Genomic DNA, 22,508 nt, shown 5'->3' on the forward strand with positions numbered 1-22,508 from the left:
CCTCCTCCTCGTTTAATCGTTGGAGTTATGACTGAACACTTAAAACAATAAAACCTCAGGTTTGGGGTGGAGTTCAGTTCAATCAGCCCGTCTGGCTCTGAGAAAGCAGCGCCCCATGTGTTTGCTCTGCAAATAAACCCCCCCTACCCGTCTACAAACGACACACACACACACGCACACACACACACACACACACACACTGCTCTGCTGTATTTTACTATGCTTTACCCTGTGTTGACAGCTCTCTGAGTCTGGGTCAGTCATTGAACTCCTGTTTATTTTCTCCTACAGGTCAATGTTCGCGTCACCACCATGGACGCTGAGCTGGAGTTTGCCATCCAGCCCAGCACCACTGGAAAACAGCTGTTTGACCAGGTACAGAAAATAAACACTGTTATATTTATAGTCTCATGTCACTTTTAGGGTAGTTGAAAACATAACCATGTGAAAATGCTCAACAGTTTAGGGCGATTTTATGAAATTATTGCATTTATAATGCAGACATTACTCATTGTTACTGATTCTGTCTTACAATGCTTTTGGAGAGATCAACATGAATGAAAATATGTCATAAAGCTTACTATGTATAAAAATCCACTTATGAGCTCCTCTGAGACTCACAGAGCAGAGGGCTTTCTCTCTTTTTGGACAGAACCAGTTAAAAAACAAAGCTCAGTAACCTGAGGAGAGTTATTCTTAATAGCAGCTTTGTTGGTTGTCTTCTTCTTTGCCTTTTGGCTGCTCCCGTCAGTTGATCATCTGCCTCCTGTTCACTCTGTCCCCTGTGTCTGTTTCTCCTACATCCATGAGTCTTGTCTGAGGCCTTCCTCTTCCCATCTTAACCTGCCCTCTCCAGCTTTATCTCTGAACTCAACCTGCTGCTCATTCCTAAATAAACTCTCATCATCTACATCTCCACTCCCTCCAACTCAGCCTCCCGTCTCTCTCTCAAGCACACACATCGTAGCATGTCTCACTCCTTCATTGCTTAAATGCATACACTGCTGTGTAAAATCATTTGTGGAGTTTTAATGTAATATTATCTCAAAGGCTTTACATTTCAAATCCAATAGAGGAGGTCGGCCCGGAACATACAGCCATCAAATAAAAGACTATCGTCAGCATAAAGATGAACAGGGGGTCTTGAAACCGATAGTGTAGCCCCCACAGAGGGTCTATTTTCTTATCTGTTTAGAGTGATAGAAAGGGACAGAGATTATATCAAACTGGACAGATGGATGTATAAGTAGATGGATGGATAAATGTATAGATGGATAGATGGACAGATAAATAGACAGATGGATCATTAGTGTTTGATCACTTTGAACCTGTCTCTCTTTCATTCCTCACTGATGTGGTCCAGCGTATGAGAACAACGAGTGGCTCTTTGGACGTTTTTCCCACTAAATTGCTGAAACACGTGTTTTCTTCTGTTGGACCTTCTCTCTTGGTTTTAATGAACTCTTGCCTTAGCTCAGGATGTGTCCCCAACTCTTTTAAACATGCTATTGTGAGACCCCCTACTTAAAAAAACCCACATCTTGATGCTAGTGTTTTATCCCATTTTAGACCCGTTTCTAACTGACCTTTTATCTCAAAGGTCCTGGAGAAAATTGCTTTCATGCAATTGCAATTGTTTTTGAAAAAAAAAACTCTGATCTGGAAAAATTTCAGTCTGGCGATTCAGTGATTGGCGACCTGTCATCCTCCATTACCTCTTTGTTTTGTGGAGTGCCCCAGAGCTCCATCATGGGCCCTATGCTGTTTTCACTATATATGTTGCCACTGGGGTCAATTATTGCTCGGCACAATATAGCATTTCACTGCTACGCCGACGATGTGCAGCTGAAAACTTATTTATTCTGACTGGCTTTTAATTCACAGTAATATGGTAACATTTTATCTCATTTTATTTTGATTTGATTTGATTTTACTCGTGTTGATATAGTGTATGTTTTTACTCTTGTTCTCTTTTGAGTCTGTTTTTTAGCGTGAAGCACTTTGGTCACTTTGTGTGTTGTCAAGGGCTTTATAAATAAATGATTGATTGATTGGTTGATTGATTGATTGATTGGTTGATTGGTTGATTGATCGATTGATTGGTTGATTGGTTGATTGATCGATTGATCGATTGATCGATTGATCGATTGATTGATTGATTAGGTAGGTGGGTGGATAGGTGGATGGCTGGTTACAATGACAGATGGATGGTTGATATATAAATGGATGCATGGATGGATGGTGCGATAGATAGACAGACAGACAGACAGACAAATAGACACGCAAAAAAACATTGATTAACTGGACAGGCATCCTGTGTGAGGAGAAAGTGTCTTCCCTCATTATCCTCCCTCAAAAGCTCTTTCCATTCACCACATCCAGGTCTGGAAAGTTATCTCTGCCACAGATGAGATTACAGGAGCTTTGGCCTCAAGAGTCCTGACCTGTCTGTGCGCTGTCTCAGTCTGTGTGTCCGTCCCTTTGGAGAGGTCCAGGAGCTGTTAGTGATGGTTTTCTCCGATGAATAATGGCAGTTATACACACCTGAAGTGATCAGACTGATGGTTAATGGCATCAGAGGCGTTTAAAGCTAAGATTGACGTGTGTTTGGTGAGTTACGCAGAAAAAAAGGTGTTGCCACAATAAAAGAAACAGTTTCTTCTTGTGGTTGCTGCTCTTGATTATCTATGATTGTCAATCCTATTTTCCTATTATTTGGTGAAATCACGTTATGACAGTACTTTTCAAATATATGCTTTGCAACTTGTCATTTCACTTCCATCTGCTGTGTACAGGAAGTGTTGAAACATCATTTCCCTCCATCACAGCTGATGTAAGTGATGTAACAGTTGGTCACTTCCTTTATTTCCTGCCTCTGTATTTTGAATTTGCGTGTTCCTCTCGCCATGAGGCTCAGCAGCTCAGATCCAGGTGACATGTCGTCAGTGCGAGTATGTCAGTGACATTATGACAGCACCGGGGGAGGAAAGAAGGATTTCTGTTTCAGCCTCTTCCTGTAAAACCCGTTTTTCAGTGGCAACTGTGGCACTCTGCCTGTGGAGCGGCTGCATGTCAGGGAATTCTGACTTTATTCCAACAGAGACTATTTCAGTCAATTTCTCTATTTAGTTTTCTGTCTCTAATCTGGGCACAGGTGTCTTTCACCTTGATTTATTTGACTAGACGTGTTTTCAGAGGTTTGTATTTTCAGCTTTGTTATTAGAAAGGCCTCAGTATTTGAATGTCACACCTCCATGAACCCATTATCAGGCAAGTGACTATGTTTAGGAACTTATGTGTTTTCCTCAAAACTAACTAGCACAATTAACACTCTCTATTTCAAAATTCTCTAAACTTTGAGAATGAAAATTATAATTGGAGTAAAGTAAAATGCTTCATTTGGCCAAAAATATCTGTTTTATTTCTGACGGGCGAGTTTGACAGATAAAATAAATTCATGAAGCGGTGCAATACTGGACCGTAAAAGAATTAAATAGTGAAATCAAAATATATGTTTTTTACATAAAATAAATTGGTATTTTAATGAATTAATGACACATCTATATATTTAAATTCCAATTTTGATTAATTAATAACACATTTAGTTGATGTGTATTGTACTGGTGTATTAATTTATTAAATTTTGTCACATTTAGTCCTCCATTTGCTTCAGTCCTACATTTTAATGTGTTTAAATGTGTGACACTTGGAGGATCAGACCAGCAACATAGTGACTGGGAGATGATCTGCTCTACCAATCAAGCCACAGTTTTGGGTTTCGTCTCTGCCACAAAGTACATAATCTCATTGCTATTGGTTGGTTGATTGTTTGATTTGTTTGTTGTTCTTTTTGAACGGGATTACTCAAACACTTGTGATCGGTTATTGATAAAAAAAAAAAGGTTTTTGGAGGCTAACATAAGGAATTTGTATTTTTCGCCTTGCTGGATTTGGTGCCATATAAATAAATGAAATTGAATTGAAATTGAATAATGGGACAATGGAGAGTCATATCTCACCAGCCTCTCTGGGTGCCTTCTTTTTGTTTTCAACTGATTTCATTATTTATATGGATTTTTTTAAGACTCTCTCTTGAAAATATTACAAAAAAGTAACTAAGACAGCCTAACGTCTTTTACATCATCGGGTTTAAATTGAACTATTTCCAAGTATTTTTCGAGTTGGCTTTAGGCGCTCCGCCTCAGATAATCACACGCTCCCTGTGATAGTGTCTGACACAGTTCAGTGCGCTATTTTTATGCAAAGATGTAATTTTCCTACTTGAGCGTTGCGGAAACTCGTATAAGCCTGACAACGTGTCTGTGGTTCAGAGGCCATTAGTGGAGTCACACGAGCTGCAAAACGTGTTCAGCCTGGGATGAGTGGAGCGTCTGATGAGTGCACTCGTGGTCTGTTCGACAGGTTCTGTGGAAATGCTGAGTAACAGCAGTGAGCTCACCGCCGGAGCGAGTGTGAGGCCTGGCGTGGCCCGTGTGGTCACCGCTGATCATAGCCTTGGTGCCTGTCATGCCACTCTCAGAGAGAAAAGCCTGCCACTCCCCTCCACACCCACACGCAGTTTCACTTCCATATGAATGCACACTGCGGCTGCTCCTTTCATTTGCTTTAACCCGGAGCTCCAGTGTTTACTGTTTATGGTGATATACTAGTTCGATGTATTTGCCCCAGCGTCCTCCATGTGCCTTGTCTTTTAATCAGTCTGGCTTTGGAGGTTTTGTTTTTAGTTCCAGTTTGACCAGTTCACCACTGAAATGATTGAGCATACCAAACTGTCATAACTATAACTCATTACATCATTTAGGATATCTAAACAGTTCACAAAGCACCAAAAACCAGGGAAATGGGGCTTTGAACGTGGATCCTAGCTAATACAGGGGCATGTCTATACATCCTGGGGGCCACAGCCAGAGGCACCGAGGACCCCCCAGTGTGGGGATATGTGTAATCAGGAAAGGTATCAACCACAACAAAAGGACGTAAATTAAATGAATTAATTTAAAGGAGCCGCAGTCCTTTAAATGCTCATTGAGGCCTCATTGAGGCCCTTTAATTGTGGCCCTGAAGGAGATTAGTGAGAAATTAAGAATAAAATCAAAAAGAGTGGATGCATGCAATACAACCTATTTACTTTTGGCGAAAAAAAGTTTGAATATTGCATGTGGGGTTTTTTACAAATATGTCTTAAGTACGTACAGTATTTACTAAAATCAAAGATGAAATACTGAAATATTCAAGACGGATGTCGTACCAGAACAGTGGTTTATCAAATTAATTTGAAAAACTGCTTTTTAACAAGAGATATAAACTTAGCACAACTAAAGTCAACTAATGAACCAATTTTTTCAACAGATTATCTTGGGGGGAGGCGCAGAAACACTCATCTATTGCACATTTTAGACAATTCTGCATCCATGAAATGAAAATAAATCCAGACCTCCTCATCAAAAGAGGCAAAACACTGTTTAAGTGGTTGAGATTGGTTAAAAGAAGGTGGTGGACACTTAAACTTCTCGACTTCAATGAGGTTTTATGTTTGCTTTTCTGAGAACTTCTCGCTTTATTGCACAATACCACACATTCTAACACATTTTGAATGCAATTTTGCATTTAAAAGAAATATTTGAATTTGACAGCAACACATCAAACATATGATTTTTTTCGGTGTATCTGTAACTAAGTTTTCATGCACATAAAGAGGCAAAAGAAATGTTGCGAGAGATGCTAATACATGAAACAAATGAGAGACAGACTTTTAAAATCTTGATATAGTAAAGGAATCAGTATGTTCACCTTTACTAATTTCTTATCAACGACTGCATACTTTCACCACCTCTGCTGAAAACATGGCAGCATTTGAAACAGTCCAACAATGTCTTGAACTCAGTCCAAGTTGAGATAGTGTGTCTGACAGGTGCCAGGGGGCAAAATGTGAAACTAGTTCATGTAGTCAGTCACACAAGCTGCTTTCAAAAGCCTCCGCGGAGCTCCTTCATATCTGTGCAGTCGTATTGTAGTGTAGCTCTTCCACTCCGAGTGCAGTTTCTTTATTTGTTGCCCTTTTGCAGGTGCGTGGATCTACTTTTTCACAGTTATTTCACAGGCGTCTATATCCATCCACCTTCTACACACATACACATTCACTCCTACTGTCAGTTTTAAAGTCACCAATGAACCTCAAGTGAATTTTTCTGGACTGTGGAAACCAGAGTACCAGGGGGAAACTCATTCATGCGCAGGGAGACCATGCAAACCAAACCCGGACTCCAGCCAGGGACTTTTTCACTGTGAGGCGAGAGTGCACCCCACTACACCACTGTGTGCACACAAGTACTACAAATATATATATATATATTTTTATAATAAGAAAGGCCTTATAAAGTTTATAATCTGATGCCATGATTTGTCTGTAAGGTTGTGAATACTGTAATAACACAGCTGATAACTAGAACTAGAATTCCTCTTGAAATACATTTTTACTTGACTACTTGACTACTTGACTTCTACTTGTATGGATGATGTATTTGTGTAAAATGTGCCAAAAATGTTCACATATGCATAATTTGTATGTTGGTTTATCCTTTTCTTCCACAATCCTTGTTACAACTGTTGCAAATCATTGCTGCAGCCTGCTGGAAACTATGAAATGAATCTAAAAAGTATTTATGTTTGCAACCGTTATTTAAAACAAGGTTGTTGTTTCTTTCAAAGCAGCATGAATCATTATTGTCTAATGATTGTTAGGATTAGTGCCTCTTGCAGCAGCTATTCTTCATTCATATGATCAGCACACATTTACATAATATTGCTTTTGCTTCTCCTCTTTTTATACTACTATAATTTCCTTGGAGCTAAACGCATTTAAACTGCTTCTTAATTAATATTCTCAACTAAAAGATTTTTCAGAGGACCAGAAAAAGTCACACACACACACTAACTCACAAATCTAAAGGTTAAAATGAATGGGGCTTGAGATTTGAGTGTTTTGTTCTGATCAGTGTCACATGAACTGAAGTGTTCGGTGCTCAGTGCTCTCGCCGTACGTTGAAGCGAACTTGCAGCCCATTAATGTCGGGGCTGCATGCCAAACTCACCTGCTGTGATGTCAGTTTACTAAACCGGCGTCTCCAGACTCACATTTAATCCTCCTTTAATGAACCTTAATCATTTTCAGCGTCCTCACGCTGCGGCGCTCGTAGCGCACAGAACATTTCTGTTGCCGGTATTTGTATTTGACAGGTGGAACACAGAGTAGCGAGAGGCTGGTGAGAGTTGTTAACCTTGTTTTCATGCAGTAGATCTTAAAGTGTTTGTTCAGTGTGTTTCATGTTTTCCTGCCGGTGCACTCAAAAGCGCCATGAAAGGGCTGATTTGTTTCCCGAGGCCTTACGAGTTTCATTACAGGTGAGGTGCAGCCTGAGCCGCTCTCTCATTTCAGACCTCTTCTGGAGCTACTTGTTGTTGTCGAGGCTCAGTTCAATCCATCATTAGGTTTCCCTGAATCCGAGCCATTCATCTTCACTCCTCCAGGTCGTCCTGCCCTGTATTCAGTGTTGGCTGCCGGTGGGGAACTTTGGCTGCAGCTTATCATTGGGTACGGGCTCGTGTAGTTCAGCGCCTCAGCTGGTGACAGGATGGGGAATTTAGCAGGCATGCATTCAGAAAAAGGGATGGCTCAGGAGAGTCTGACTTGATCATGCGCACATGCACAAAAAAAAAAAGACATGGTTTTCTAGACTGTTCTATTGGAAAACTTCTCAGTCAGCCATAAAGAGCTGGTGGTGGTTTCCCTCAGCAGCCAAGTGGAAAAATGATGACTCCTCCTGCAGCAGGAGCAATTATCCCGGAGCTATAACTGTATTCTCAATCTGCCCTCGGCTGCACCGTCTTTAAAAAAATATATAAAAGATTCTCCAAATTGCTGACCTGAAAACATTCTTGTGAGGTTAGACGTGAAATGTTTCCAGTGAGGTTGAAATTAAAACTTCATAATCTGCGTTTTTGGTTGTTAATAAGGTGAAGCTGCAGTTTGGGTGCAGACTCCTCCTCCCTTTTCCTCCTGCTCCTGCTCCTCCTCCTCCTCCTCCTCCTCCTCCTCCTCCTCCTCCTCCTCCTCCTCCTGAGCATGTTCCTGGAGTCAGAAACAGGATGGGAGTCATGCAGCACACCCTCATTTTACAGCGTCACTGCCCTTCTTCATACTATCATTGGTATCATTCTGTTAAAGATCAGCTCATCCGGCTACAAAGGTCTGAACTGAAAGTGCAAGTAGAGAAAAACATTGATTTAACATCAACTGTGACGCTTTTTGCACCATTGTAATGACGCAAAGGTCTTTTTCGGTGCTTTACGGTAGTTTTTTGTATTTTCTAGATGTCATTCAGTCTTATTTATGAGAAGTACCACATCTCCTTTTGTGTGACAGGACAGGAATCTAAGAGGTTTTCTGTATCCAGGCAGCTGTAGAATACACTGAGGTCTGTGAGAGTGTAACTCTCTGAGGTCTGTTCTGTAGATTAGAGGTTGGATCCTTCAGACCGCGCCAGAGGAAAGGCCATTACACTGCTTAGTGAACTGAAGGCATGATCTTATTTCTGTTGATGGCTTCACTTAAAAGTCTTATATCACCTCCATATTTCAGTTCACTGATTGGCTTCTTCTTTAGCTGGGATTTTGAACCGGCATCCCCCACACTCTGATGTTCCAGATACATGATGCACCTACAACATTTTCACACTTTAACCTGAGGTTTTCTGATATAACCAGCAGGTTATGACTCCATATAAGTAATTGCTGCAGCTCAAACACTTCTTTTCCTTGTGCAGGTGGTGAAAACCATCGGCTTACGGGAGATCTGGTATTTTGGACTTCAATATATGGACACCAAAGGTTACACCACCTGGCTAAGACTTGACAAAAAGGTAAGGTCCCCTTTTAAATTGTTTATTACTTTGTCTTGAATGACACATGATCGACTGCAGTAAAACTGCACTGTTTTACAATTCGCTCTCACTCATTTAACGGTGCCGATCTGGTTTTGGAGGTTTTTCGTTTCGTTATTTTACTTATGAATGGAGTTAGATTCCTCCATGTTTAACCCAGCCGCTCAGGTTTCGCAACGCTCTTCCCCTGCGGTGTGATATTGACTAATACCCAAAGAATGTATTGTTTGAAGGGAACGATGCAATCAAAAGCTCCAGTGTTTGCCTTTCAGTCAATCAGTAGCCACCATATTACAGTAACCTCACATGCTGTGCTCCTCCATTTCCGACATGGCAGCTGATTTGAAGCCCTGCCTGGTTTCTGTCTGTGCTCAAGGGGCTCTGAGCTGCAGGTTATCAGATGAACGTGGATTATTGGGCGAGAGCTCGAACTCTTTGTGAACCACAGCTGCCTTTCTCTGTTACTCTGAGTAAATAGCAGCAACCCGCAGTTTCTGTTTGACTGGACAAATCTGCAGCTCTATAGATCCTTTCAATTCTGTATAATAATATTGGAAATGGAAGTTATATTTATTTTTACATATAAAAAAAAAGTATAAATACAAAACGTACGGACTTTGATGCATGATTTATTATTTGCAGCAATGCCTTTTGCTGATAAATCTTACACCATTTTAAAGTTTATGTCCCTTTAACTCTTTACTAGGCAGGTGACTCATGTTCCTTCCAAACCAATAATGGTAACGTCCGTCTCATAAAACACGATGATGATGTGCTGAATCCTTGAAAAATAGTTTGGTTTTCCACCGTTAGTGCACCTCAATGATACTTTCAACCTGTAAATCACACATTAGAATGGACAGTTGTACTGACGTTGTGAGTAATGTTATATGATTTACAACCTCTATCATAAATCCAATGCTAAATCTGTCCCATTGAGAAATATATTAAAGCTCCAAATTGTGCAATGAGTGACATTTGCAAAACTTTTATACTTTCCAAATGATTTTATTACATGTAAAATGCATACAGGCTGCAAAATATGTTGCAAATATACTATCGCAATACCAACATGCACAATATACTCTATATATAAAAACAATATATGCACTGTGCATTCATTCTCATATTCAGGTCCACACATGTGGCTGAACGCTCATCTATTTAAGCGAATCAAACCGTTATCCGATAACTCGACAAGATCACCGCACCTTCTGATCTCATGCAGCCCCAGTGTGAAACGTAAAAGCAATGCTGCCCAGTAAAGGGTTAAATGGTGCCACACTCCTGGTCCATGAGGATTTTGCCAAATCTTCTCAGTTTATGCCAAAACAGCTTTTCTGTGATAATGACTTTTTGACTTTAAGATGCTGACAGTCACGCAATCTGTAATATTCTATACAGACTTTAAGAGTCACTGGAGACTCTTTCTCGGTCAGACATGATAAGAAAGGTCTTTGCGTGTTTTGATCCCAGACGAGTGTGACTGGGGGGCTGATAGCGTTGCGCCGGCTGTTCGCCGTGTGTGCTGACACATCGCTGCAGCCTATCAGCACAATGCAAAGCTCTGACTGGAATATTCCCGGCCCCGGTCTCTCCATCAAGACCGCTCTGTTCCTGTTTTGTAATTCGAGGAAGAGCCACGTTGTGTAAACACACGCCGCAGCCAGCAGTTAATAGAGTGTATTTTACATAAATGAGAGGCTACATCCTCTTTTTACATCCAATATCTACAAAATTCCAGCTGTCGAAAAAGCGATGACGTCCTTTTTTTGTTCTGTTTGTTCTGCTTTTTGATGATTTTTTTGTGTTTGTGTTGCCTGCCGACAATAGTCGCTCTTTAACTCTCTTTAACTGGATTGACTGGATTTATGTTGATCTATATGGCTGTAGGATTGTCCCAAAATGTACAATGAGTTTCCTTTTTTCCAAGAAAACCGTCAAGCTTTCATATCTGACAGTTTTATTTAGCATTACTGCGTGTTTTTGACGGTACTGAGATGAATGTGTGACAGATGTGTGACACATTAATGAACCAGTGATGGACTTATGGCTCTGATGACACATTGTTTTAATTGCATGAATATAATTTCCAATTCGTTAATGTTTTACACAAATCGTCTTTCCCACTCAGAAACATTTTAAAACTGGTCAAAAGTCAAGTGACCAGTTTTGTCGATCTTGTGGAAGCCCAGTAAGACAAGAATTTTACATTCAGCTCAAACATAAATATGGTTTTATGCCAAAAAGAAAGGCATTAAATTATAAGAATGTGAGTGCATGTATCCCTTAATTGTGGCAATGATAATGATTCAAATCCAAACTCCACAAACTTTTCTCTGCAGGTGTCGTCTCAGGACGTGAAGAAGGACAACCCGCTGCAGTTCAAGTTTCGGGCCAAGTTCTTCCCCGAGGACGTTTCCGAGGAGCTGATCCAGGAGATCACCCAGAAGCTCTTCTTCCTGCAGGTGAAGGAAGGCATCCTGAGCGACGAGGTCTACTGCCCCCCGGAGACGGCCGTGCTGCTGGCGTCCTATGCCGTTCAGGCCAAGTACGGAGACTACAGCAAGGAAATCCACCGACCCGGATACCTGGTGTCTGAACGGCTGCTGACGCAAAGGTGAGCGATGGACGGGAACGTCCTCCAGGGCGAGAAATGGAGCGATGTGTCAGAATTAGAGGAACGGCAACTCAAAGCTCTGAAGAAATACTATCTGAATCTAAATATTTATGCATTCCATCTTCTGGAGATGACCACTTCATTGGCCCGTTCACACTTGATCTTAACATGCATTTCTGCTGATCTGATGACATGTGACGAGCCCTGACGCACACTTCTTACACTTGTCCGTATCGGGCTCACCACTTGAGGTCGGATTGTGTTATCACCTCTACGTCACTTCCACTAAATCACCCGTGAGTCGCACGGAAACTTGATGTTCTTTGGTGTGTGAATTAAATACGCAGTAAAATACGTGCAAAAATATGTCAAATTGAGCTTTTTCCTTCCACTGCGTTGGAAACGGGTCGGTGCGTGCTGAACATGTTGTCTGGTGTGTTGTTGGCGTCTGTTTGGTGACTGTTTTCCTGTGTTTTCGTTCTGCGTGCAGAGTCTTGGAGCAGCACAAGTTATCCAAAGAGCAGTGGGAGGAGAGGATCCAGGTGTGGCACGAGGAGCACAATGGCATGATGAAGTGAGTGAAAAGAGCTGAAACCTGCCTTCAAAACAACATCTTAGGATAATGCTGGTGTAATAATCGTTGACCTGTCTGCTCTTGCAGGGAGGACGCCATGCTGGAGTACCTCAAGATCGCTCAGGACCTGGAGATGTACGGACTCAACTACTTTGACATCAAGAACAAGAAGGGGACAGAACTGTGGCTGGGAGTGGACGCCCTGGGACTCAACATCTACGAGAGGGATGACAAGTAAGCGGCGAGTGTTGATGAGCGCTTAGAATGAGCAGTCTTGTTTTGAACACGTTACTGGCTGCAACCTGTCTCACACACACACACACACACACACACACACACACACACACACACACACACACACACACACACACACACACACACACACACACACACACACACACACACACACACATGCACACACACAGCTGAAGGTCTGCGTCTGCACGTTGTAAAATTTAAAGTTTGTAAAATTAGGAGCTCGTAAACATTTAAAAGCTGCATAGTTGCAGTGATACAACTTTGGTGAAATAGTGAGTTTTAGTTTGGTCCTTTGGATGATTCCTGTGAGTTCTCTCAGAGGTTGCCAGGTTTGAATCTCACTGCATACACCGTGTGTCTCTGAGCACGACCTTTGACCCCACAGCAACTCCCCGGGTGCTGTATGGCCTTGCTATGCTGCAAAGTGAACTAAGAAAAAAAATCTGTTAAATGCAGAATAAAAATATAGAATCAATTCCCCCATTTGCACTGACAAATTATATAAAAGCTTTAAAAAAACCTGTCTCATGTGTCTTTTCAACTGCAGACAGCATATGTTGTTACAAGTTTGTTAACCCGATAAATCCTCCTTATATTGTTTTCAAGAGGAAAATGGTATAATACAATAAAGGAAGTGACAACAGAGCCAAAATGCAGCCAAAAACACAAAACTAAATATAAGATAAAAAAAATGAATGTATGATTAGCTATTGACTTGATGATATCAACAACAAGTAGAGCGCATGAGTTAACTTATAATAACAGCCCATCAGAAGGTAATTAAACAGAGCTGCTTCAACAAAGTGATGAAACACATTTATTTGTTCAATCTCATAAGATTTTAAACAAAAGCTCAGTTGTCTACCTGTGGTGAAAGCAAACTGAGCAAATTCACATATTTCACCATTTATACTTTGAAAATAAATCTCTAACTTTACTCATTAGTCTATCTATATATATATATATATATATATGTATTTGAGGGTCCGGTGGTTTTCTGTTTTGGGGATATTGACTCTCTTTGCTGAATGATTTCTGTCCTGTGCTCTGGCTGTCGTTGCCCTCCTCTGTGGACTCACTGGAGTGAAGTACGCCGCGTTAAAGGAGCACTTCATCCACAGGTGACTTGCCTTTCAGTCGCTGACCCTGCACTTGAAATGCGGCTGACTGAGCCGGGCTGCTCGCTCACTGTTTGCCCTGTGGGGGGGCCCTGAATGCAGCATGTTGGTGGCGGCGTAATGACAAAGTTTAGATGCCCCATGAGGCCTCTAATTGAACCTTTACTGGCTGATTCTTTATCATCTTAACTCTAAGTGGTTTAATTACTGCCCGTGCTCATGTGGTTTGTGTTTTCTGTCCGAGGAGACGCGTTGCAGCGAAGAAACTGTGAATCCTGGCCTGTGTCTTTTGTGTTCTCTCTGGGATCAGCAAAGTGTGCTGTAACCATGGCTATGGACTGGTTTTTCAAGCTTTGCGGCACTTAAGAATGTGAGGCCAACCTACAACAGTCTCTCTCGAATGTGGGCTGCCGGCCCACAATGCAACGCTGCAGCCGAGGCTTGAGCGAGGAGCTGGTTTTTAACTCCTTCTGCTCCTGCTGCTGCAGCAGCTACGCTCAGCACAGACACTCTTTTCTGCTTGAAACACACTCTGACGCTGCCGCCGTGACCCGTTGAAACAAGATTAGCAGTTAATGCAGTTAAAATCAATTGGATGAAAATGATTTTGCACGCTTATTTCCCAAATACACTGCTGAAGACTTAACAGTTTAACAAGCGAGTGACTATTTCTGGTAACTTCTAACCTTCTGAATTAACAAAGATAAATTGAAGGATATATTAGAGTATAGGGGAGAAGAGGAGGTGCGAATTATTGGGATCGGTGTTATTTGTTTAGGATATCCGACAGTGGCATGAACACCATCATGTTTGCTTCCTATTCTCAGTTAATGCACCTGATGAATGCATTTATCCAAATAATACCCTAATGAAGGTCTTTGAATGTAAACCCAATAAGTCAGATTTGGTGCACTGTTCTTGTAAAAACACAGTGATCATAGTGTGTAGACAATCTTTAAGTGGGACTTAAAGCGCGTTCAAATCAGGTTTTCCTTTTAAACTAAAAAGTGTGAAATGGTTTCCAGCCTCAATAGATTGTATAATTGGCATTTATTATTAAATATATATTATTATATAATGTCTTCAGGTATGGAAATAACCTTTGCCAACAGCTTAGGGCTAAAACTTTCATTACACTCATTTTAGTTTGTGATTGTGAAAGTTGAAGGTTGTTTTTTTTTTATTATTAGTAGTAAACCGCCTTAATTTCTAAATCTGTTTTTATGTCACTGCAAGCTGAATATTTTCAGGATTCTCTCTCAGGGGGATCTCAGGTTTTTAGGAATAATTCTAAGATTTTCTGTTTGATTTTCATCACGTATAAACTTAAACGATGGAGAATGACACAAAAACAGCTTTAAATGTTTCAGATTATTTCTAGTTAGTTTTTTTCTTTCAATGAAATTTTGATTGAAAAACGCAACGTCTCTTTAGAACTCTCATGTTTTCTTGCTCGGTTTTTAGCAGTTCTGCAGGTTGTATATTAATTTATTCATAAGAAATGCTGAACAAGCAGTAAAACTCGAACGGACGTCATAATAAAATAACCTGCACATTGTTTGCTTGATTCCACATGTATGTGTCAGGATGTGAGCTGGAGTGAAATTCCATTTCAGGGAGTTCGGTTTCGCAGCAGTTTCGCCGGGAGGTGGATGGCTGCTTCTCTAGATTGAAACACTATCGGCTTGTCCGTGTTTACAGGATTGTGTTGAGTGAAATTGGCACCAGTTCAATTTGTCTGGCACAACAGACGTGCGGGCCACTCCCCCGATTCATCCCGCGTACCTGAAAAGTGGGTCTCAGTAATCTATGTTCGCTGTCTGTTCGCTGTCGACTGATCTAAAGCTATTGGATGTTTTCTGTGTCACTGTAATAAACCCATCTCTAAACTGAGAATTACTTTTTTATGATCGGTTAATCCGCCAAGTGTTAAAAGGGTTTGATCGCATACACACGGGTGAAACAAGTAAGCAGCCCGAAACCAAAAGACATTTAAATTTATTGCTATTTATAGTCGTCAAGAGGATGGGGAAATATTTCACATTTCTGATTTTAGATTAGAGATATGATTTCACTACCAAATTACTTGACGATTCATTTTGATTTATTATTGTAGTTCTAATTATTAATATACAGTCCCCGACAAAAGTCTTGTCGCTTTGGCAGACATTGACCCTCAAATATATTTATAATCAAACATTTTTTATGGATCACAACAGCTTCTGGAATCATGTTTTGGTGCAAAACTAGTCTTGTCGCTTTGTCAAAAGATGCACCCAGTCTTAGATTAGAACTTCACTTGTGACAAAATATTGGATCGAACTAATTCTCAGGTATGTAGAAAAAGAATCCCAGGACACAAACCTTTGCATCAACTGCAACGTTACCTCTTGACAGCAGGCCGGAGATTCATCCTGAGACCAAAGTGTTGATTATCAAGAGGCTGAAGAGACCAAATCCACTGCTGAGGCGGCAGAAACCTTCATTGACTGATGTTATGTAAAATATTTGTGTATTTGAAATCAATTATTTGTTCAATTTTCACATTACTTTAAGTGTGCAACGAAACTTTTGTCTTTCTGAGAGAGCTCAGATTGACCATCAGAGTTCCAGGCTGGACGGTTGCTTTCACATTTTGATTGATCCGACCACAGAACAGTCTCTCATTTGCTTCAGACTTCATTTCTCTCAATGAGTTTTGGCTCAGAGACGACAATTGATAGATTTTTTTTCCAGGTCACGTTCTTGTTGCGTGATGATAAACAGTTTGAGTCATACCTGTTTTTAATGCAGTGGTACCGAAGGATCTGAACACAGTGTGAGGGGGCTATGATCACTGACCACACATTGTTTAGCAAAAATATAATAAATGAGACATAATTTCACTGGTTAGAAGCTCATAGGAAACAGACATATGATGTTTAAGGGACTTTTGATGAGATGGTTTTGTTCTCAGCTTGTTGCAATGAGACAATTTAACTTATGAGTTCATGTTTTTGTGTTTTTTTCAGATTGACCCCAAAGATTGGCTTCCCCTGGAGTGAAATCAGAAACATTTCCTTCAACGACAAAAAGTTCATCATCAAGCCAATTGACAAAAAATCTCCGGTAAGTAAAAACACATATTTCTCCTTTTTTAAGATTTAATAAGCTTATTAGACAGCGTCTGGTGATCTTCTGTATTTAAGCTCCTGGCTTCGGCTTCACCTTCAGCTTCAGGTTTCTCTGTAATAGAGAAGAACCATGACACATATCTCCAGTGTGATCTAGCAAAGCAAATAGCCGGAGCTGTTTCCTGAGCAATGCTGCTCGTGATTGACCGCAAACGCTCGCACAAAAGCAAGTGGTATAAACCTTATCTCAGTGCCTCAGGCGACTTTACCTTTTACCGTATGCGGAGCTGCCCTGCTGGAAGTAAAGGTTTCTCTGGACTGACACAATAGACACAGCGAAAAGGTTTTATCAGCTTTTTGTGTGTGTGTGTGTGTGTGTGTGTGTGTGTGTGTGTGTGTGTGTGTGTGTGTGTGTGTGTGTGTGTGTGTGTGTGTGTGTGTGTGTGTGTGTGTGTGTGTGTGTGTGTGCTGTTGTCCCTGTCTCATTCTTCTCTTCGGCCTGTGTGTTGTTGTTTTCAGGACTTTGTGTTTTACGCGCCCAGACTGCGCATCAACAAGCGCATCCTGCAGCTGTGCATGGGCAACCACGAGCTGTACATGCGCCGCCGCAAGCCCGACACCATCGAGGTGCAGCAGATGAAGGCTCAGGCTAAAGAGGAGAAGCAGGCCAGGCTGATGGAGAGGTACGCTGTGGTTTTCACACCAGCCTGTCACACACTTTAGTTCCTGCCGTGTTTTTTTTTTTGCACACATAGTGGGTAAATGCATCACTGGGCCCCCTTGCTAATGTCCCCACTGTATGTTTCCTGAACACTTCCATCATATAAAATACAAGTCAGCATAATTTACCCACTATACCAAATTTACTTCCTCTATCTGCAATATCAATCACTTATTCATCTGCTAATATGCACCTGATTTCAGGTGCTTCCAACAACTTCAGCCAAAAAAAATTAAAGAATAAATGCTAAATTTGAGTTCTTTACACCCCTCTATGTTGTTGCTTCAGCAAGGTTTATTGAAAATATGTGATTATACATGTGTCTTGTCATTTAAACCCAGATAATACTGATGAGTCACAAACATACCAGACTAAAATTGTTGCAGGTTCAGTGTGAAAACAGTTCAAATTAGTTTGAGTTCACATCCCGAGAGTTTAAGGAACAAATTATTTGACATCTGGTCGTCAACTTTCTTAAAGCTCATGATAATGATAATATTTATCTCTTTCTTAAGTCTTATAGGTTTATCTCTGAGTGTTATTAGTGAGACTTAAATATATTTGATCTATTACACATACGCTGATCGATTTCAAGCCTTCTTTTGTTTTACTGCTTATTTTAGCACATCAGTTGTAAAAGAAAATTCTTAATTTATTACAATATTTCATAATTTCATAATTTGAAAGTATATTTTTTACTTAATTATCACAGCTAAAAGCAAAATAATTTGTGAAACTATTTAGTTTATATATTAAACTGAGTAAACAATATTTTTTTTATATTGCTTTCCATACTAAATTAGCAGACATTTAAATAATGACTTCTGGCTCATAATGTAAAAAAAAATCTGTATTTAAACAAAAATAGTTTCTTTAAGACTGTACCTAATCTGCATTATTGCTTTGAGTAGATTAACCCATATAACTCCTCTTTATAATATGTGAAAACGTTCAAAACAACCAGAAAAGAAGAGAAATAAAGCTTTGATCCAATATACTACCAATATTATCATTGTTGAGCACGAGACACACAGAGTAAATTCTAAAAGTAACTGAAAGTTGAAGGTATCTTGGGAAAATCTGCAATTGTACAGACGTCCCAGTTACAGGTGGATTAAGGCCGGCTGAGCACCGAAATAGTTCCACCTAGTTGAGTTGGAACAGCTTCATCACTAACCGATCCAGTTCTTACCTCATCCGGCAGAGAGTTCACCGACACAGTCTGCGCCCGTGAGCCGACAACATTCCTTCTCAAAATCCAGAACATCCACTTCCTGCACTGGATGAGCTGGAAGTGAGTGGATGTTGACCCCGGCTTGGGGCGACAGCTGTCTGCCCGCCGCCCGTCCCGCACAGCTGTTCAAACACGGTGACGCAACGGCGAGCAGACAGCAGGGGGGACAGCCCAGGTTCACACACAGCAGCTGAAAGAGGTCAAACACAAGTGCAAGACAAAAAAACAAAACAAAGATTAAACATGAATAAAATTTAAGGAGGATACCAGGATGGTTGCTGCATCATGATTAACCGTTTCTGATGAAAGCAGGCGTGAGCTGCAGTTAGGGTGGGTCATTATGCAGAAATTTTCCAACCATTAAACTATTAAAACCATAGCAACCAGAAATAGTGAGGATAAACGCTGCTGATGTTTACTGCTGTCCGATACTGTCACATGCACAAGGGTGGATCAACAGGTGGCACACCACGTGAAGCTGAAGTTTTATTTACTGATTAATTTACCCGGGCTCTATTGTTTTGGCTTGAGCCCTGATATTTCTATCCTGTGACCGCCGACAGGATTTGGCATGCATACTTCTCATAGTTTGTTTATGATATTTAGAAGATTCTAAAACTACCAGAAAGAAGACAAATGGGTGTTTGAGTTGATATACTAGTCATTAAAGTCACCTGTAGGAATTTTGCATGAGCACCATACGATCACAGACAAAATTCCCGGGGGCTGATTAATCAAAGTTGAAGGTGACCTTGGGGAAGGACGAGGCTGGAACGCTCACATATTTCACATATTTAAAAAATTAAAATCTGCACTGATAAAAAAACTAAGTAAGGAAAGTGGTATGAATTTACGTATAATAATGAGAGTCATGCTCTTGCTATTTTCCTGCACACGTGCAAACTCTGCATCGTTGTGTTATTTTTTTCTGCCTGACTCTATTCTTTATCATGCATCCTTTGATTTGCATTACACATTTGCTAATTTGCCAACTACAAGTTGCATAATTGCAAAACATTTCCGATTTGGAAGAGTTTGGTTCACTTGACTCAGTGAACTTTAAAGGAATTAAGGCTTGACATATTGCCAAATGCTGGTGGATGTCGCACCGTTGCAAACCACAAAGTAAACTGTTACCGTGTGAAAGAAATTATATTTACCACGAAGTTGTACTATGCAGTGTGTAACCAAGTCTGATGCAGCGATATGGCTGACTTCAAGCAGTTGCAATTGAACAAGCGGTGAATCTGTGTGTGTGTGTGTGTGTGTGTGTGTGTGTGTGTGTGTGTGTGTGTGTGTGTGTGTGTGTGTGTGTGTGTGTGTGTGTGTGTGTGTGTGTGTGTGTGTGTGTGTGTGTGTGTGTGTGTGTGTTGGTGCCTGACATGTATCACCTCCAGAATGTCAGCTCTTGTTGTTGGCTCACGCTGCCTGTGTCTTATCTGCAGAGCCCAGCTGGACAATGAGAAGAAGAAGAGGGAGGCCATCGAGAGAGAGAAGGAGCAGATGGAGCATGAGAAGCAGCAGCTGATGATGAGACTTTACCAGTTCGAGGAGAAGACCAGGAAGGCGGAGAAAGGTGAGGGATGGGGAGGGAGGAGGCTTTCAGTCACTTAACCCCGAGGGCACAAAATCAGAAATATAATATCACTCCAGTATATATAAAGCTGACTTCGGTCAGTGATCTGATTGTATATTAGTGATTGAAGCGATGATTGTCTTGATGCTAGGCGGTGCAAGAAATCCAAGAATTGCAATTGCAGTATCATGTACCCTTGAGACAAAGGAAGTACTCTTACTCGTAATCAGCCTATAAAACTTTTTTTTTTTTTTTTTTTTTATTGGCGCATCCCTCCAAGCTAAAAACATGAAGTGACTTCAGACTTCGGCTCGAGTTTCCTGCTCATAACTTCGCTCTTTACTATGGGCAGTGTTTGTTTTGAAATGCTTCACATACCAGGTGATCACACACCTTGAGTAATGCACGTAGCATACGGCTTACACGGTGACAGTTTCACTTGACACTTTTCTGCTCATAATCGCTTGAAACAGGTTTCACTTCTCATTGCCTGCACTTCTTCCACAACATTGCGTGTCTAAATTATGATTTGTATGCTCTTTTCTTTTTTTTTTTTGTCATTTCCAATTTAATTGGGCGAAAAACAGAAGGTAAAACGATGCAAAACTGTTAAAGTGCATAATAAATGCATCATATATAAACTTATTGACACTGAAACTGTTTTGTAAGGATCAATTAAACGGTGAATCGATTCCTAACAAGTATTATTTGCTTGGTGAAGCTTATACAGTGAGGCAATAGATGAACACGTTGCTTCATATACAATAACATAAAAGTGTCATCTCTGCAATAATCCATTAAAAATCAATCAAACCTTATTTACAAAGCACCTTTTATGTAAGTTATTAGAATTTAACATGTGTTATACTGGCAAACGAGGAGGGACAAAAAAAAAATCTGCAAATGAACTCTAAAGATAAGTTATGATTGTTTATTACAATTAAGTGATAAAAAATTAGTTTAAATGATTTAAAAAGTCTGAATAAAGTCATAAAACTAAAAGAAGCTGAATTTACCAAATAATTTAAATGCTTTAGGACTAAACTGCCTTCAGTACAAGTCCATGGTGTTTATTTGATTCCTCAGAAAACAATAAAAATTTTACAACCTTGTGCAGATCGGATATTTTCCTGGCCGTTTGAGTCATGCGCCATGATCTAAGGTGTCACACTCCAAAAACAAAAGGATAAGCAGCTAAATTAACTTTTATTACCGGATGAGCTTTACTGGCCGTCTACAAATTAGATCAAGATAGTTCAGTTTGTTATCAGTGATAAAGCAGAAAATAAATGTGATGGTTTAAAAAGCTGGCACGAGCAGCAGGAAAAGTGTCTTTCAAGTTCACCATTCATCTTTCTGATTGTTTTATTTATTTATTTTCCTCTCTCTGTATTTCAGACTTGCAGGAGCAGCAGCAGAGGGCCATGGCTCTGGAGCAGGAGAGGAGGAGAGCTGAGGAGGAGGCGGCACGTCTGGAGGCGGAGCGTCAGGCCGCCCTGCTGGAGAAAGAGGAGCTGGCCCGCCACGCCGAGAGCCAGAAGAAAAGCCAGGAGGAGCTGGTCAGTGTTTCCGCCAGGAAGAACATTCCCAGGTTTTTCAGTGACACATTGGTGGGCTGCTGCTCCGCAGGACAGTCGATCTTTTCTTTATGTTTTGAATGGTCGCTGTAGCAGCCTCGGACAAAACCACTTTGTAGCATCCAGCAGGACCACACCTCTTTCACTTCGCACCTCCCGCCCCCTCGCCGGACCACCCACAGGACCGCTCGTTCACTTTTCACACTGAAGCTGTGGTTTCTACTCCTCGTTCACACACCCGGACAGTTTTATTGGGCCGACGCCTGCTGTGACGCCTTTATTCTTTCAAACTCAAACCCCATTAGGACGCCATGGATTAAGTCTCCGTGGAGCGTCTCCTGACCGTGACCGAGGGCATGGGCCAGCCGCGTCTTTAACTTGTTGAGAAGCCCCTGAACAATGATAGTGTCCTGAATTTACCAGCCGAGTACCTTTTTACGTCACAATTTCACGGCTTGGTGCTGCGCTGCAGGATGAAACAGGTGCAGAGGAAAGAGGTTCACAATGTTGGATGAAAGAACCAGAACACACAGAGGCGGCACAGAGCGGTCACATTTAATCAAGACATCCCCAAGGACCCTGACGCCTTTCCAGTAAACAGTCAAACCTTATTTTTAAAGAATAATGTGCCCCTGAAAGCTGTTTTAAAGCCAATATGTTATTAAACTGACACATATTTACCCGTAACAAACTAATCAAAACTAATAATAGCATGTTAACCAGCTAGTATCTTGTAAATTTCAGTATCCAACAAGAG

General features: G+C 40.9%; 1 protein-coding gene across 1 annotated transcript in view; it reads left to right on the forward strand.

Annotated features, from left to right (window-relative positions):
• The window catches only part of ezrb (ezrin b), a 37,299-nt gene that overhangs the window by 10,492 nt on the left and 4,299 nt on the right, over positions 1-22,508 (forward strand). The window contains exons 3-11 of the mRNA XM_080491394.1: positions 292-375; positions 8,844-8,939; positions 11,306-11,580; positions 12,071-12,154; positions 12,242-12,388; positions 16,542-16,638; positions 17,163-17,326; positions 20,044-20,174; positions 21,573-21,733. Coding sequence (XP_080347520.1) covers positions 292-375; positions 8,844-8,939; positions 11,306-11,580; positions 12,071-12,154; positions 12,242-12,388; positions 16,542-16,638; positions 17,163-17,326; positions 20,044-20,174; positions 21,573-21,733 — 1,239 coding nt within the window. The remainder of the gene's footprint in view (positions 1-291; positions 376-8,843; positions 8,940-11,305; positions 11,581-12,070; positions 12,155-12,241; positions 12,389-16,541; positions 16,639-17,162; positions 17,327-20,043; positions 20,175-21,572; positions 21,734-22,508) is intronic.

This window comes from Lipophrys pholis (assembly GCF_963383615.2).
Source record: "Lipophrys pholis genome assembly, chromosome: 21".
NCBI classification, from domain to species: domain Eukaryota; kingdom Metazoa; phylum Chordata; class Actinopteri; order Blenniiformes; family Blenniidae; genus Lipophrys; species Lipophrys pholis.